The sequence below is a fragment of the Dromiciops gliroides genome, chromosome 6 (assembly GCF_019393635.1).
Source record: "Dromiciops gliroides isolate mDroGli1 chromosome 6, mDroGli1.pri, whole genome shotgun sequence".
Lineage (NCBI taxonomy): Eukaryota > Metazoa > Chordata > Mammalia > Microbiotheria > Microbiotheriidae > Dromiciops > Dromiciops gliroides.
In genome coordinates, this window is record NC_057866.1 from 234281876 (window position 1) to 234297797 (window position 15922).

At 37.0% G+C, this 15922-nt stretch overlaps 1 protein-coding gene across 1 annotated transcript; it reads left to right on the plus strand.

Annotated features, from left to right (window-relative positions):
• The first annotated feature begins 12155 nt into the window (after nt 1-12155).
• On the plus strand, nt 12156-14813 carry LOC122732874 (60S ribosomal protein L23a-like). Its single transcript, XM_043973286.1, has 2 exons — nt 12156-12170; nt 14418-14813. The coding sequence occupies exons 1-2, from the start codon at nt 12156-12158 to the stop codon at nt 14811-14813; spliced, it is 411 nt and encodes a 136-aa protein (XP_043829221.1).
• The last annotated feature ends 1109 nt before the right edge of the window (nt 14814-15922 follow it).

The following is a 15922-nucleotide window of genomic DNA, read 5'->3' on the forward strand; positions in this document are numbered from 1 at the left end:
ATTGCCTACCCTACAGGTGTTTAAATTCTCTGGTTAGACCATCTGGGTTTTTATGTTCAGTACATGCATATTTTAAGAATACTGAGAGACTTTAAAATGGCCTGAATAATTTAGAACTTTGAACCCAAGAAATGCAAAGATCTATTCAAGGAACTGGGGATAGTTATACCTGATAAGACTTGGAGGAGGGGGAAAAGAACCACTCTAGCTTCTACCCCTTGGGAAGCAGTGGGTGAAAGTTACAAAAAGATATTTCATTTTGATGTAAGGAAAAATTGCAGTTTTCAAATATAATTACAAAACTTTACAATTAGAACTTTCCAAAAGTATTCTGACTTAGGAGGGGATGGATAACCCTTCTTTGCCTCATTTTGCGGAGGGAGATTGGGAGATACTATAAAAAAGAATCCCCATCAGGTACTGGTTGAACAAGATAGCCTGAGATCTTTTCCAGCTCATCAGTAAATAAATCTAATAAAATTAATCAGTAAATAGGATGAATTTTCTAACTACTAAAACAAAATTTTTATTAATTGTATCATGTTTCCCAAGTACATGGTTAGAGGACAGAAGCAAGAGGGCAGAGTAACGGGAAACAGAACAACAAAACTCCTCCAAACAGATATAGAAAACTCACCAGACCAAACACAATGGAGGAATCCAAGAAAAAGTCACAGAGTCATTTTTTTCCACCTCAGGTCAGCACTGGGAGACAAGAGGTCTGTGGACACGGGGGTCAGGGTCAGGCTGGGAATATAGCACTTCAGTGCCAAGGGAGAGGCTGTACACCAAGCAAGGGGAGGTCCCAGATCCATACCCAGGAACTGGGACAGAAACAGAGGCCAATTGGAGGCTTCATCAACCACTACCCAATTTTGGATCACAGATCCTAGGCAGATTGAACAAGGGGCTTATGCATGAAGGTGGCAGTCCAGGGTGAGAAGCAGCTCTAGCATCAAGGAAAAAAAATTTTATACAGATTGAGGAGGAAAAAATTTAAGAATCATTGGACAACCTTTGCACCAAGTCTAAGAAAAAGAGTCTAGACATCATATTCCTTCAAAAATGAAAAGAAAATTTCCCATATTTCTTAGAACCAGAGTGCAAAGTGGAAATTGTTGCTGTTGAGTCATGTCCAAGTCTTCATGACCCCATGGATCATTTCACACCAATACTTTTCATGGTTTTTTTTTTTTCTTGGTAAAAATACTAGAGTTGTTTAGCATTTCCTTCTCCGGTGAATTAAGACAAATAGAGGTTAAATGACTTGCCCAGTATCTGAGGCTAAATTTGAACTCAGGTATTTCTGACTCCAGGTCTGGTGCTCTATCCACTGATCCACCTAGCTGCCGACAAAGTGAAAATAGGTATACTATATAACATATATCAGATTTCTGGCTGTCTTGGGGAGGAGTGAGGGAAGGGAGAGAGGAAGAAAAAAATGGAACTCAAAATCTTATAAAAATGAATGTTGAAAACTATCTTTACATGTAATTGGAAAAAATAAAATACTATTAAGTGAAAAAAAGAAAAAAGTATATGTAGGAGAATGTATGGGGAGTTGGAGGAAAGAAGAGAAGTTTTGGAATCCTTTTGGGACAATGCCAATGAAAATCAATTAAAGAAGAATAAAAGGATTATCTTGCTGTAGTGAATGCCTTCTTGAGATTAGATAAAATAAATTTGTATTGGACTCATAAAAAAGTGAAAATAAAGCTCATCAATAACTTCCTGAAAGAAACCCCAAAATGAAAATTCCTCAAAAATTCTAGTCAAAATATAGAGTTTCTAGGTTAGAGAAAAAATCTTTAAGCAACCAAAAAGATAGAAATCAAGTATTGAGGAGACACAGTCATGATCACACATGATTAAACAGCTTCCACTATAAAGGAACAGAAGGTTTGGAATATAGTATTCTAGAAGGCAAATTATATAGGATTATAGCCAAGAATAATTTACCCAGTAAAAGAGAGTATAATCTTAAAAGGGTGAGGGTGGAGGGGAATGAATCTTTAATGAAAAAGAGGAATTTCAAGCATACCTGATGAAAAAGTTCAGATGTGTGCAGAAACTTTGAAGTTCAACCATTTGGCAACTAGATAGTGACATGAATAGAGTACTTGACCCTGACTTCAGGAAGACATGAGTTCAAATCTAACCTCAGATACTCACTACCTTTTAATCCTGGGGAAGCAATTTAACCTCTTTTTGCCTTAGCTTCCTCAACCATAAAATGGGGATGGTAACAGCACCTACCTTACCTGATTGTGGTGAAAATAAAACAAGATCATATTTGTATTTAACACAGTGCCTGGCACAATAGTAGATACTATGTAAATGCTTATTCACTTCCCCTTCCCCACCCCAACCACAAGAGTTAAAAAAAAGCTAAAAAGGTAAAGAATGATGAATAATAATAAAGGACTAAACAAAGATAAACTACTTACATTTAATATGTCCCCTCTGAAGCTTATCATTAGGGTTTATAGAGGGTGGCTAATTATAAAGAAAATCTGGGAATGGCTTTATTATGTCTTCATGGGCTTAAGGGAAGAAGAGAAAAAGATGGGAAGAGGAATACACTTGGAGGTAAGGTGGGGAAGGGAAAGGAAAATTATGGAAAATTATCTCATAATCATGATGGGCAGGTAAACATCTATACAAACAAGAAGGAGGAGGTGTGTCAGAATGGCTGACCCTTGAATCCTACTCATCAGAACTGATCAAAAAAGGGAAGAACACATACATGCATACATACACACTTAGATACAGAAATACATTTCCCTCAAAGGAGGGAAAGGGAAAAAGGAGGGTACACTAAAGGAGTGATTATTTCTAAGAAAAACAAATTCTCAGAATGGACAAAAATATAACTTTTTGAGATGGCAAATAATGAGAATCTAGGAAGTACCCACCCAGTTGGGGAATGAGTGAACAAGTTATGTTATTATAAGTGTGATTATAAAATACTAATATTATATAATACTAATAAACTGTTAGAAATTATGAAGATAATGATTTCAGAGAAACCTGAGAAGACTTAGGTGAATGGTTGTAAAGCCTAAAATTCTAGCTGTGATGTTTAAAATCTAATGTGTGGTCACCTGACCTGACCCCAGTGTGGGGGAGAAACTAAGATTTACTGATCAATTCAGCAAGAGTTTAGGCTTTTAATTATTTATTAAAGTGTATTAGAAGTTAGTGAAGAGAGAGAGAGAGAGGAAAAACAGCCTTCATCTAGCTATCTAAGAGAGTGAGGGTGTTCCTACCACCAACAGCCAGTTCCTGACCCAAAAGGACCCCGATTCTCAGAGGCTTCTCCCAGAAGCCCTCTCTAAAACAGGAAGCAGGGCTGTGCGCGCGCGCGCACACACACACACACACACACACAGCTCCAAGCTAATTAGCTGGAAGTACTGATTGACATGACTACAGGTGGTTCTATAGATGTAAATTCTGGATGCTGGGCAACTTCCAGATGCCACTCCAACCTTCGAAACCCCAGAAAGGTCCCCTCATGCTTTCTCCTCAGGGCGGAGCTTCCCTGCAATGTCTTTCTCAGCAGGATGGTGATGCTCCGATTCTCACACTGTTGCATAGTGAAGTCAAGAAAACCAGAACAATTTATATAATGACAATATGGTAAAGACAAACAACCTTGAAAGAAGAACTCTAATCAGTGTAATTAACAACCATGATTCCAGTGGACTAATGATAAAATGTGCTAATTACCTCCGGATAGATAGAAAGGTAAAAGATTTGGAGCATAGAATGAGATGGCTGTTCTGGACATGACTAACATGAACATATGTTTTTGCTTGACTGTGCAAAATACTGGTTTTTTGTTTATATTTTGTTTGTTTTGTTTTTCTTTCATTCTCAATTTCGAAGGAAGGTCAGATAGGAGGCAGAGAGGTCAGAATTTTGTTGATCAAAAAAATTACATATATACATAATGGTTCTTTAAAGACCCCAGTCATTTTGAACCAATTCCTCTTGACATATGACTGATGACGATGATGATTATAGAAAATAATTATAAAGTACTTTGCACAGTGACTCACACTCAGTAGACACTGAGTACATTTTTTTCCTTCCTTCCTTCCTAAATGTGTAGTGAGTAAATTCTGAGAGCTCCATGATCCATAAATGCAAACCAAACCATGCTGAGCAGCAATGTTTTGAAATTTGATTTAATAGTCTTCGCTACAGCTGTCAACTTGGTCAGCAAGTCACCAGTCAAAACACAGTACCTCATGGGGAGGATGGATTCTTTTTGTTATTTTAGCATCCTTAATTTCAAGGAATCAATATCTGTTCTTTTATTTTAAAGCAACAAATACTTTAAGTCTCTTTGCATCAAGAAAGTTGACTGTCAAATCAGTTTATTGTTACAAATTTGGAATGGTCTGGGCATATTTCATTGATGAAATGTTCAATAAGTTTTAGCACCATCTGTGACATTCTGGGAAATCATGTTGCCAGTCATTCTCACCCATGTAAACTCATTTTTCCTAGCTTGGTAGAAGAACCAAGCTTGAACAAGAAAATAATCGATTAAAAGAAATTATTATATGTACATATTGTACACAATTCAAAATTTATACTATATAATAAAAACTAAATGTACAGCTCACTACCAACTACTCCAGAGTTGATCATCCAGTCTGAATAAATGTGGCATAGTAAAAAGAGCTCCAGTGTGAGTGTTAAGAGACCTAGGGGTTAGCCCAGCTTCCTGCCTAGCTGTGTGACTTCAATTAAGTCATTTAACCTCTCTGGGATGCAGTTTTGTCTTCCATATAATGAGGGAGTCAGACTAGATCATTTGTGTTTCGCAGGGCAATGAGGGTTAAGTGATTTGCCCAGAGTCACACAGCTAGTAACTGTCAAGTGTCTGAGGCTGGATTTGAATTCAGGTCCTCCTGAATCCTGGGCTGGTGCTCTATACAATACAACACCTAGCTGCCCCTTAGATGATTTTTTTAAGAGTCATTTCAGCCCCAAATTCTATTAGCCTCTGATCACACTGAGATTAATCAGTTTGTCATGTTCCCTTTCCTATCTTGTGGCTATTTCTTTGCTTATTTCCACATCCACCACTGAATGGGAATGGGTAGCAAGGAAAGGTGAAATGAAAATCAATTGATTTTCTGTTGATTGTCTAGTAGGGATTATGTGAAGAGGTTGAAACTATTCACTAGAAATGCCTATTTTTCTATGTATTTCAACTTGAGACAATTTTCTTCCAGGCCATTAGTACATAGAGTTGGCTTTGTTTAGACATCTCCCCATTATTAAAGTGATCCGAAATTATGAATTAAACATTGACCTTTTATCAGAATCCCTTAAGATTCAATATAAAGTCAGGTGAATGAGATTTGTGTGCATGAATTTAAAATGGAAAAGACTAAGGACAACTCACAGGCTAATGTAAAGGGAAATCTGTGGAATTAGAAGAGAAAGCAGTAACCAGGTCATCTGCCAGAGATAAACAAAAGACACAGACTAACTAGATTGTATAGAAAAGAGAGACTCTATTTGAACCTACCAGGCTCAGGTAGGAAATAAGGGATAAGTGTACAAGACCAGCAAATTTTATTCCATGACCTCACAGAACTGAGAGGCTGAATGAGATATTGAGGTCTTATCTAGTGCAGCAGTTCTCAAACTTTTTGGTCTCAGCAGCCCTTTATGTTCTTAAAAACTATTGGGAACCCAAAAGACTTTTTCTGTATGTGAGTTATATCTATAGATTAGAAAATTTATCTGATAATTTTTAAAATAAGCCTACTACATGTTTATATAATAATATTTTTAGAAAAAAATAATTGTATTTTCCAAAGTGAAGACAATTAGTGAGAAGAGTGGCATTGTTTGACATATTTTTGCAAGTCTCTTTTAATATCTGGCTTAACACAAGACAGGTGTATTCTCATTTCTGCTTTTGCATTCAGTCTGTTGTAATATATTGTTTTGGTTTAAGTATATGAAGAAAATCTAGCTTCACACAAATTGCATTTAAGAAAATAAGGAGTATTTTAAGAGGAAAATTACATCCTTAAATTATTACAAGACTGGTTTTTACCTTAAAGATCTCTTTAAAAGGGTTGTAGGAACCCCTTGGAGTTTACAGACCACATTTTAAGAACCACTGATCTCAAGATGGCGGAGAGGAAGCAGCAAACTGCCTGAGCTCTCCTGCTGTTCCCTCAAAAAGAACATTAAATCAAGCCTCTGGACGGATTCTGAAACTACAGAACCTGCAAAGGGACAGAGAGACACAGTCCTCCAACCAGAGATAATTTAGAAGACTTCAGGAAAAGGTCGGTCTAACTCGGGCAAAAGGGAGGCCCAGCGCAGGGCAGCAACCCAGCGCCCAGGGGGTCACGGCAAGTCAGCAGGAGCTGCGGGCCACAGCCGAACAACTGAGGCCCCTGGAACCTGGTTCAAAAATCTGGTGGCCAAGAAGGACAGTGGAAAAACCTACCTGCACCGGCCGGGAGGGTCCACGAAGGGGTCAGGCGGGAACCGACACCGGGAGCGGGCGCCTGGCTGGCCGAGCGCACCCAGACAGGAAGTGCAGGGCAGGGGATCTCCACACACCATAAAGGCCTCAGAATAAAAAGCCAGTCACACAGCACCTATACCCCTGCACAAGAAGCCCAAAACAGGGACCCTGGTGCCCCCAGAGAAGACCTCAACTTAAAAAATAAATAAATAAGTTGCAATAATGAGTAAGAAGCAAAAAAGAGCCCTCTCCATTGAGAGCTTCTGTATCAATAGGAAAGAAGCCAACACAAACTCAGATGAGGACAATACCCTCAAATTGCCTACATGTGAAGCCTCACAAGGGAAGGTGAATTGGTCTCAGAAACAAAAAGCCTTCCTGGAAGAGCTCAAAAAGGATATTAAAAATGAACTGAGAGAGGTAGAAGAAAAAATGGGGAGAGAAATGAAAGCAAAACAAGAAAACTATGAAAAAAGAATCAGCAGCTTGGAAAAGGAAGCACAAAGATTGACTGCAGAAAACAATTCCTTAAAAAATTCATCTGGCCAAATGGAAAAAAAAGGTGCATAATCTCATTGAAGAAAACACTGCCTTAAAAAATTCACTTGGCTAAATGGAAAAAAGGTGCATAATCTTCCTGAAGAAAACAATGCCTTAAAAATTAAAATTGGACACTTGGAAGATAAGGAATCCATGAGACACCAGGAATCAGTCAAGCAGAATCAAAAGAATGAAAAAATAGAAGAAAATGTGAAATACCTCATTGGAAAGACAACTGATCTGGAAAACAGATCAAGGAGAGACAATTTGAGAATCATTGGACTGCCTGAAAGCCATGACCAGAAAAAGAATCTAGACACCATATTCCAGGAAATTATTAAGGAGAACTGCCCTGATATCATAGAATCAGAGGATAAAATCATCATTGAAAGAATCCACCGATCACCTCCTGAAAGAGACCCCAAAAGGAAAACTCCAAGGAATATTGTAGCCAAATTCCAGAATTATCAGGTGAAGGAGAAAATACTCCAAGCAGCCAGAAAGAAGCAATTTAAGTACCATGGAGCCACAGTCAGGATTGCTCAGGACCTGGCAGCTTCAACATTAAAGGACCGCAAGGTTTGGAACATGATATTCCGGAAGGCAAAGGAGCTTGGATTGCAGCCAAGAATCTATTACCCAGCAAAAATGTGCATTTTCTTTCAGGGGAAAAGATGGACATTTAATGACATTGGGGACTTTCAATCTTTCCTGGTGAAAAGACCAGAACTGAAAAGAAAATTTGATCTCAACATACAAGACTCAAGAGAAGTTTAAAAAGGTAAACAGAGGGGGTGGGGAAAAAAGGTTACCCTATTAGGTTAAACTGTTTATATCCCTACATGGGGAGATAATACTCACAACTCTTAAGAACTGTAAATGTATTTGGGCAGAGAGAAGGACTTTACACAGAGGGTATAAATATAAATTGTCTTTGATGTGATGATACAATAAAAAATTAAGTGGGTAAAAAGGGAGTCTATGGGGAGGAGAGGAAAGGGGAGGTGGAATGGGATGAATTATATCATATAAAGAGGTGAAAAAAAAACCTATTACAATAGAGGGAAAGAAAGGAGGGGTGAACATTGTTTCAACCCTATTCTCATTAGATTTGATTCAAAGAGGGAAGAACATATACGTTCATTGGGATAAAGAAACTTAACTCACTCTTTAGGGAAGCAAAAGGGGAAGGGAAAGGGGACTGATAGAAGGGAGGACAAAAGCAAGGGAGAAAAGGGTAAAGAAAAGAGAGGGGGGTGATAAAAAGGGAGGGCAGATCGGGGAAGGCAGGGGTAAGAAGTAAAACGTCGGTGAGGAGGAATAGGGTGAAAGAAGGGGGGAAAGTACAAAGGGGGTAAATAGAATGGAGGGGAATAGACAGTCAGTAATAATAACTGTGAATGTGAATGGAATGAACTCTGCTATAAAACGGAAGCAAATTGCAGAGTGGATTAAAAACCAGAATCCTACAATATGCTGTTTACAAGAAACACATTTGAAGCAGAGAGATACACACAGAGTAAAGGTAAAAGGCTGGAGCAGAATATATTATGCTTCAGCTAAAGTAAAAAAAAGCAGGGGTGGGGGCAGCTAGGTGGCGCAGTGTATAAAGCACCGGCCCTGGATTCAGGAGTCCCTGAGTTCAAATCCAGCCTCAGACACTTACTAGCTGTGTGACCCTGGGCAAGTCACTTAACCTCCATTGCCCTGCAAAAAACCCCAAAACAAAACAAAACAAAAAAAGCAGGGGTAGCAATCCTTATCTCAGACAAAATGCAGGCAAAAATAGATCTCATTAAAAGAGATAAGGAAAGAAATTACATCTTGCTTAAAGGTACTATAGAGAATGAAGTAATATCAATATTGAATATGTATGTGCCAAGTGGTATAGCATCCAAGTTCTTAGAGGAGAAGTTAAATGAGTTACAAGAGGAATTAGATAGCAATACTATACTAGTGGGGGATCTGAATCTCCCCCTCTCAGAATTAGATAAATCTAGCCAAAAAATAAATAAATAAGAAAGAAGTGAAAGAGGTGAATAGATTACTAGAAAAGTTAGACATGATAGATGTCTGGAGAAAATTGAATGGGGATAGAAAGGAATATACCTTTTTCTCAGCAGTACATGGCACATTTTCAAAAATTGACCATGTATTAGGGCACAAAAACATCATAGTTAAATGTAGAAAGGCAGAAATAGTAAATGCATCCTTTTCAGATCATGATGCAATAAAAATTACATGTAAGAAAGAGCCAGGGAAAAGTAGAATGAAAATCAATTGGAAACTAAATAATTTCATTCTAAAGAATGAATGGGCCAAACAAGAAATCATAGAAACAATCAATAACTATATCCAAGAAAATGACAATAATGAGACAACATACCAAAATCTATGGGATGCAGCCAAAGCAGTGCTTAGGGGAAAATTTATAGCTCTAAATGCTTACATGAATAAAAAAGAGAAAGAGGAGATTAATGAATTGGGCATGCAACTTAAAAAGCTAGAAAAAGAACAAATTTGAAATCCCCAATTAGATACTAAATTAGAGATCCTGAAAATCAAAGGAGAAATTAGTAAGATTGAAAGCAAAAAAGCTATAGAATTAATCAATAAAACTAAGAGCTGGTTTTATGAAAAAACTAATAAAATAGATAAAATATTGGTTAATTTGATTAAAAAAAAGAAAGAAGAAAACCAAATTACCAGTATCAAAAATGAAAAAGGGGATGTTACCACCAATGAAGTGGAAATTAAATCAATAATTAGGAATTATTTTGCCCAACTGTATGCCAATAAATTTGACAATCTAAATGAAATGGATGAATATTTACAAAAATACAAACTGCCCAGGTTAACTGAAGAGGAAATAAAATCCTTAAACCCATATTAGAAAAAGAAATTGAACAAGCCATTAATGAACTCCCTAAGAAAAGATCCCCAGGGCCAGATGGGTTTACAGGTGAATTTCACCAAACATTTAAAGAACAATTAATTCCAATATTATACAAATTATTTGGAAAAATAGGTGAAGAAGGAGTTCTACCAAATTCGTTTTATGACACAAATATGGTGGTGATACCAAAACCAGGCAAAGCAAAAACAGAGAAAGAAAATTATAGACCAATTTCCCTAATGAATATTGATGCTAAAATCTTAAATAAGATATTAACAAGGAGATTACAGCAAGTGATCACCAGGATAATACACTATGACCAGGTGGGATTTATACCAGGAATGCAGGGCTGGTTCAACATTAGGAAAACTATTAACATAATCAACCACATCAATAAGAAAACCAACCAAAATCATATGATTATCTCAATAGATGCAGAGAAAGCTTTTGACAAAGTACAACACCCATTCCTAATAAAAACACTAGAGAGTTTAGGAATAGGGGGAGCTTTCCTTAGAATAATAAACAGTATCTACCTAAAGCCATCAGCAAGTATTATATGCAATGGAGATAAATTAGAGGCCTTCCCAATAAGATCAGGGGTGAAACAGGGATGTCCATTATCACCCCTATTATTTAATATTGTCCTAGAAATGTTAGCTTTAGCAATCAGAGAAGAGAAAGGAATTAAAGGAATTAGAATAGGCAAGGAGGAAACAAAACTATCACTCTTTGCAGATGATATGATGGTATACTTAAGGAATCCTCGAGAATCAAGTCAAAAATTACTTGAAACAATTAACAACTTTACCAAAGTAGCAGGATATAAAATAAATCCACATAAATCATCAGCATTTCTATACATGACCAACAAAGTCCAGCAGCAAGAGATAGAAAGAGAAATTCCATTTAAAGTAATGGTAGATAATATAAAATACTTGGGAGTCTACTTGCCAAGACAAACCCAGGAACTCTATGAACACAACTACCAAACGCTCTTCACACAAATCAAATCAGATCTAAATAATTGGAAAGATCTCAATTGCTCATGGATAGGCAGAGCTAATATAGTAAAAATGACAATACTGCCTAAATTAATTTACTTATTCAGTGCCATACCAATCAGACTACCTAAAAATTATTTTATACAGCTAGAAAAAATAATAACAAAATTCATCTGGAAAAACAAAAAATCAAGAATATCCAGGGAAATAATGAAAAAAAATTCACAGGAAGGTGGGTTAGTGGTACCAAACCTGGAGCTTTACTATAAAGTGGCAGTCATCAAAACTATCTGGTACTGGCTAAAAAATAGAGTAGTAGATCAATGGAATAGGCTAGGCTCAGGAAATGCAGTAGTAAATGACACTAGTAATGTAGTGTTTGATAAACCCAAAGACTCCAGCTTCTGGGATAGGAACTCAGTATTTGACAAAAACTGCTGGGAAAACTGGAAGATAGTATGGCAGAAATTAGGCATAGACCAACATCTTACACCTTATACTAAAATAAGGTCAAAATGGATACATGATTTAGACATAAGAGGTGATACCATAGGTAAATTAGGAGAGAAAGGAATAGTGTACCTATTAGATCTTTGGAAAGGAGAACAGTTTTTGACCAAACAAGAGATAGAGTATATTATAAAATGCAAAATGGATGATTTTGATTATATTAAATTAAAAAATTTTTGTACAAACAGAAGCAATGCATCCAAAATTGGAAGGGAGGCAGAAAACTGGGAAACAATTTTTGAGGCCAGTACTTCTGATAAAGGCCTCATCTCTAAAATATATAGGGAACTAAATCAAATTTATAAGAATCCAAGTCATTCCCCAATTGAGAAATGGTCAAAGGATATGAAAAATGCTCTAAATCTCTAATGATTAGAGAGACACCTATCAGATTGGCTAAAATGACAAAAAAGGAAGATAATAAATGTTGGAGAGGCTGTGGGAAAATTGGAACACTAATGCATTGTTGGTGGAGCTGTGAGCTGATCCAACCATTCTGGAGAGCAATTTGGAATTATGCCCGAAGGGCAATAAAGCTGTGCATACCCTTTAACCCAGCAATTCCACTTTTAGGTCTTTTGCCCAAAGAAATCATGGAAGGGGGAAAGGGACCCACATGTACAAAAATATTTATAGCTGCTCTCTACGTGGTAGCAAGGAATTGGAAGTTGAGGGGGTGCCCATCAATTGGGGAATGGCTGGACAAGTTGTGGTATATGAATACAATGGAATACTATTGTGCTATAAGAAATGATGAGCAGGAAGAGTTCAGAGAAACCTGGAGGGTCTTACATGAGCTGATGATGAGCGAGATGAGCAGAACCAGAAGAACATTGTACACAGTATCATCAACATTGAGTGTTGACCTACTGTGATGGACTATATCCTTATCACCAATGCAATGGTACAGAAGAGTTCCAGGGAACTCATGATAGAAGAGGATCTCCAAATCCAAGAAAAAAAAAGAAAGAAAGAACTGTGGAGTATAGATGCTGATTGAACCATATTATTTCTTTTGTTTTGGGTGCTGTTGGTTTTTTTTCTATTTTGAGGTTTTGCATCACTGCTCTGATTTTTTCTCTTGTAACAGGATTAATGCAGAAATAGGATTAATGTTATTATGTGTATATATGTATGTGTGTGTATATATCTATATGTATATGTATAGAGATATATAGATATAACCTATATCAGATTGCCTGCTGTCTAGGGGAGGGGGGAGGGAGGGGAGGGAGGGAGAAAAATCTGAAATTGTAAAGCTTGTATAAACAAAAGTTGAGAACCATCTTTACATGTAACGGAAAAAATAAAATACCTTATACATTTAAAAAAAAAAACTTAATCACCAAGTCTGGGGGTTTACATCTGCAAAGTATGTGGAACATAGAAAATGGTGGAGAAAAGGAAAAAGGGAATGAACTAGATGTATAAGAAAGCCATTGGAGAGAAGTGGAAAAGAGAGAGTGTCAGGAAGGAGTGTGATCATAGGTGACATATGCTTAAAGAGGTCTAGAAGGATGAACCCTGAAGAAAGGTGGTTTGGAAATTCAGAGATCTTGACTAATCTTGGAGAGAGCAGTTTCATTTGAATGACATCAGAAGGATAAAAAGACAATTTTGCTAAAGAGAGAAATATTGAATGAGGATTAGAAAGCCCAAGGAATTTGGGGGCAATTCCTAGCTCAGTGACAAACATACATATTGATTAAAAATGAATTTCACAAGTGGAGAATATAATCCTTAATAGAAACCTAAGGGTACTTAAAAGCTACTCTAATCCAGGCTTCTAGGGTCATCCATTTTCTTTCCATTCCTTATAGTAGTGAACATTGTACAAGAATTCAACATTCAAGGGGCAGCTAGGTGATGCAGTGGATAAAGCACCAGCCCTGGATTCAGTAGGACCTGAGTTCAAATCCAACCTCAGACACTTGACAGTTACTATCTGTGTGACCCTGGATAAGTCACTTAACCCTCATTGCCCCACCAATAATAATAATAATAATAGCAATAAAAAGAAAAAAGAAAAAGAATTCAACTTCCAGGATTTTGATTATCATTCTTTGGTTCAATCCTGCTTTGAAATCATTGACTCCATTTGAAAACTCACACAAATAGTGGTGGGAACTCAGTTTGGGGTACACATTTTAGGAACAACATTGATAAGACCATCTAAAGAGGAACAACCAGGATGTTAAAGAACCTTAAGTTTATGCATTATAAGGTTTGACTGAAGGAACTGAGAATGATTTATTTGGAGATGAAAAAATATAGGTAGGGGAAGCAAGTATTTGAAGGTCTATGTGGAATAGGGAATTAGACTTGCTTTGAATGTCTTAGCTTCCCCATTTATAAAATATGCTGGAATTGTACATATATAAACTATATTAAATTGCTTTCCATTTTGGGGAGGAGGGAGGAAAGGGAGGGTAGGAGAAAAATTTGGAACTAAAAATCCTGTGAAAAAAATTTTGAAAACTATCCTTACATGTAACTGGAAAATAATAAAAATACTTTTATTTAAACAAAAAAAAAATGAGATGCAAAAGGAAACGGCAAACCACTCCAGTATCTTTGCTAAGAAAACCCCAATTGAGGTCATGAAGGGACAGATATGACTGAAACAACTGAACAACAACAACTCTCTAGTGATAGCTCCAAAAACAAGTACAAGTTGTATTTCTGGAGAGATTCACTAATTCAAGATGAAAGCTATGTTTAGACAAACGATCATTTGCACATTGATTCCTACATTTCTTCTGCTTTGTACAATCCTTCTCATTATTGAACATATGAAATGAGTCCAAGAAATGGACTCAATCAGTGAATGATAAATGAATTCAAAAGTCAGTTAGTTCTCGCATTTATAGGGGAAAGAGAGAAAGAAAGTATTAGAAGTATCTAATTTTATTTTTTTTTAAATAATCCACCTTTTCCTCAAAATGGCGCCACGAAGAAGGAAGTGGTTGTTCCCCCCAAGATGGAAGCCAAGTCCAAGGCTTTGAAGGCCAAGAAGGCAGTATTGAAGGGCGGGCACAGCCACAAAAAGAAGATCCGGACAGCCCTCACCTTCCAGAGACCCAAGACTCTAAGACATCGAAGGCAGCCCAAATACCCTTGGAAAAGTGCCCTGAGGAGAAGCAAGCTTGACCACTCTGCCCTCATTAAGTTTCCCTTGACCACTGAGTCTGCTATGAAGAAGATAGAGGACAACAACACCCTTGTCTTCACTGTGGATGTCAAGGTCAACAAGCACCAGATTAAACAAGCTGTAAAGAAGCTTTATGACATCGATGTGGCCAAGGTCAACACACTGATCAGGCCTGATGGAGAGAAGAAGGCCTATGTCTGACTGGCTCCAGACTAGGATGCTTTGGATGTTGCCAACAAAATTGGAATCATCTAAACAGTGTCCAGGAGGACTCAGTTCAAAAGTTTCCCCAGACACTTGACACTTAATAGCCACGTGACCGTTCATCCATCAGCAACTCACTATACCTGAATTGTCCCACATACTACTACTATTTAATAAAGAACATGTACTATGACTATACAATAAAGAGATTTAAAAAAATAATAATCCAGAAGAGCATTTCCTTTTTAAGATTAGTGGAGTAGGGGCAGCTAGGTGGCGCAGTGGATAGAGCACCGGCCCTGGAGTCAGGAGTATCTGAGTTCAAATCCGGCCTCAGACACTTAACACTTACTAGCTGTGTGACCCTGGGCAAGTCACTTAACCCCAATTGCCTCACTAAAAAAAAAAAAAAAAAAGATTAGTGGAGTAAAGTGATGTTAACATGATAGTTATCTGTGGAGAATAATATTAGTAGCTCATATCTTTGTAGCTCTAAATTTTTACAAATAACATTCCTTACATCAGTCCTGTGAGGTAGTTGGTACCCTAGCAAATGGAATCTTGGATTGTTTTCCTCTTTATTTAGCTTCTCTTATCCATAGTTATTCAGTCAAGGAGAATTTTCAAACCTAGATATGAGAGGGCAATTGTATCAGAGCCTCTGTCTTCAGGTCAAAATGTCAGGATTAACAAATAAAGAAGAAACGTGCTTCACATATAAACAAATTCTGGCCAGATGGAAATCTTTTTATAGCCACAGACTACTCTATAGTAATGAATATGTGGCCTATTCATTACCACAAATCATTTTATTCTAATTAAAAATGAAATATTATGAAAAACTTTTCCTATGTTATTTTTCTGACAAAATGAGAAACTTCTCAATGCTTTTTCTCTATCTCCTTCTTCCCATGGATGGAACTAATCTCTTATTTTTAAATTAATTTACTCTTCATTGGATGAATCCATTTCTTTCCTTCATTTCATCCCCATTGAAACTATTGCTAGGACAAATTGCTGTTTATCTTGAGAAACTATTTTCTGGTCAAAACAGTTCCATGGCCTGACTCTAAAGTCCATGGCTTTCCTGCCCCACACACTGATTT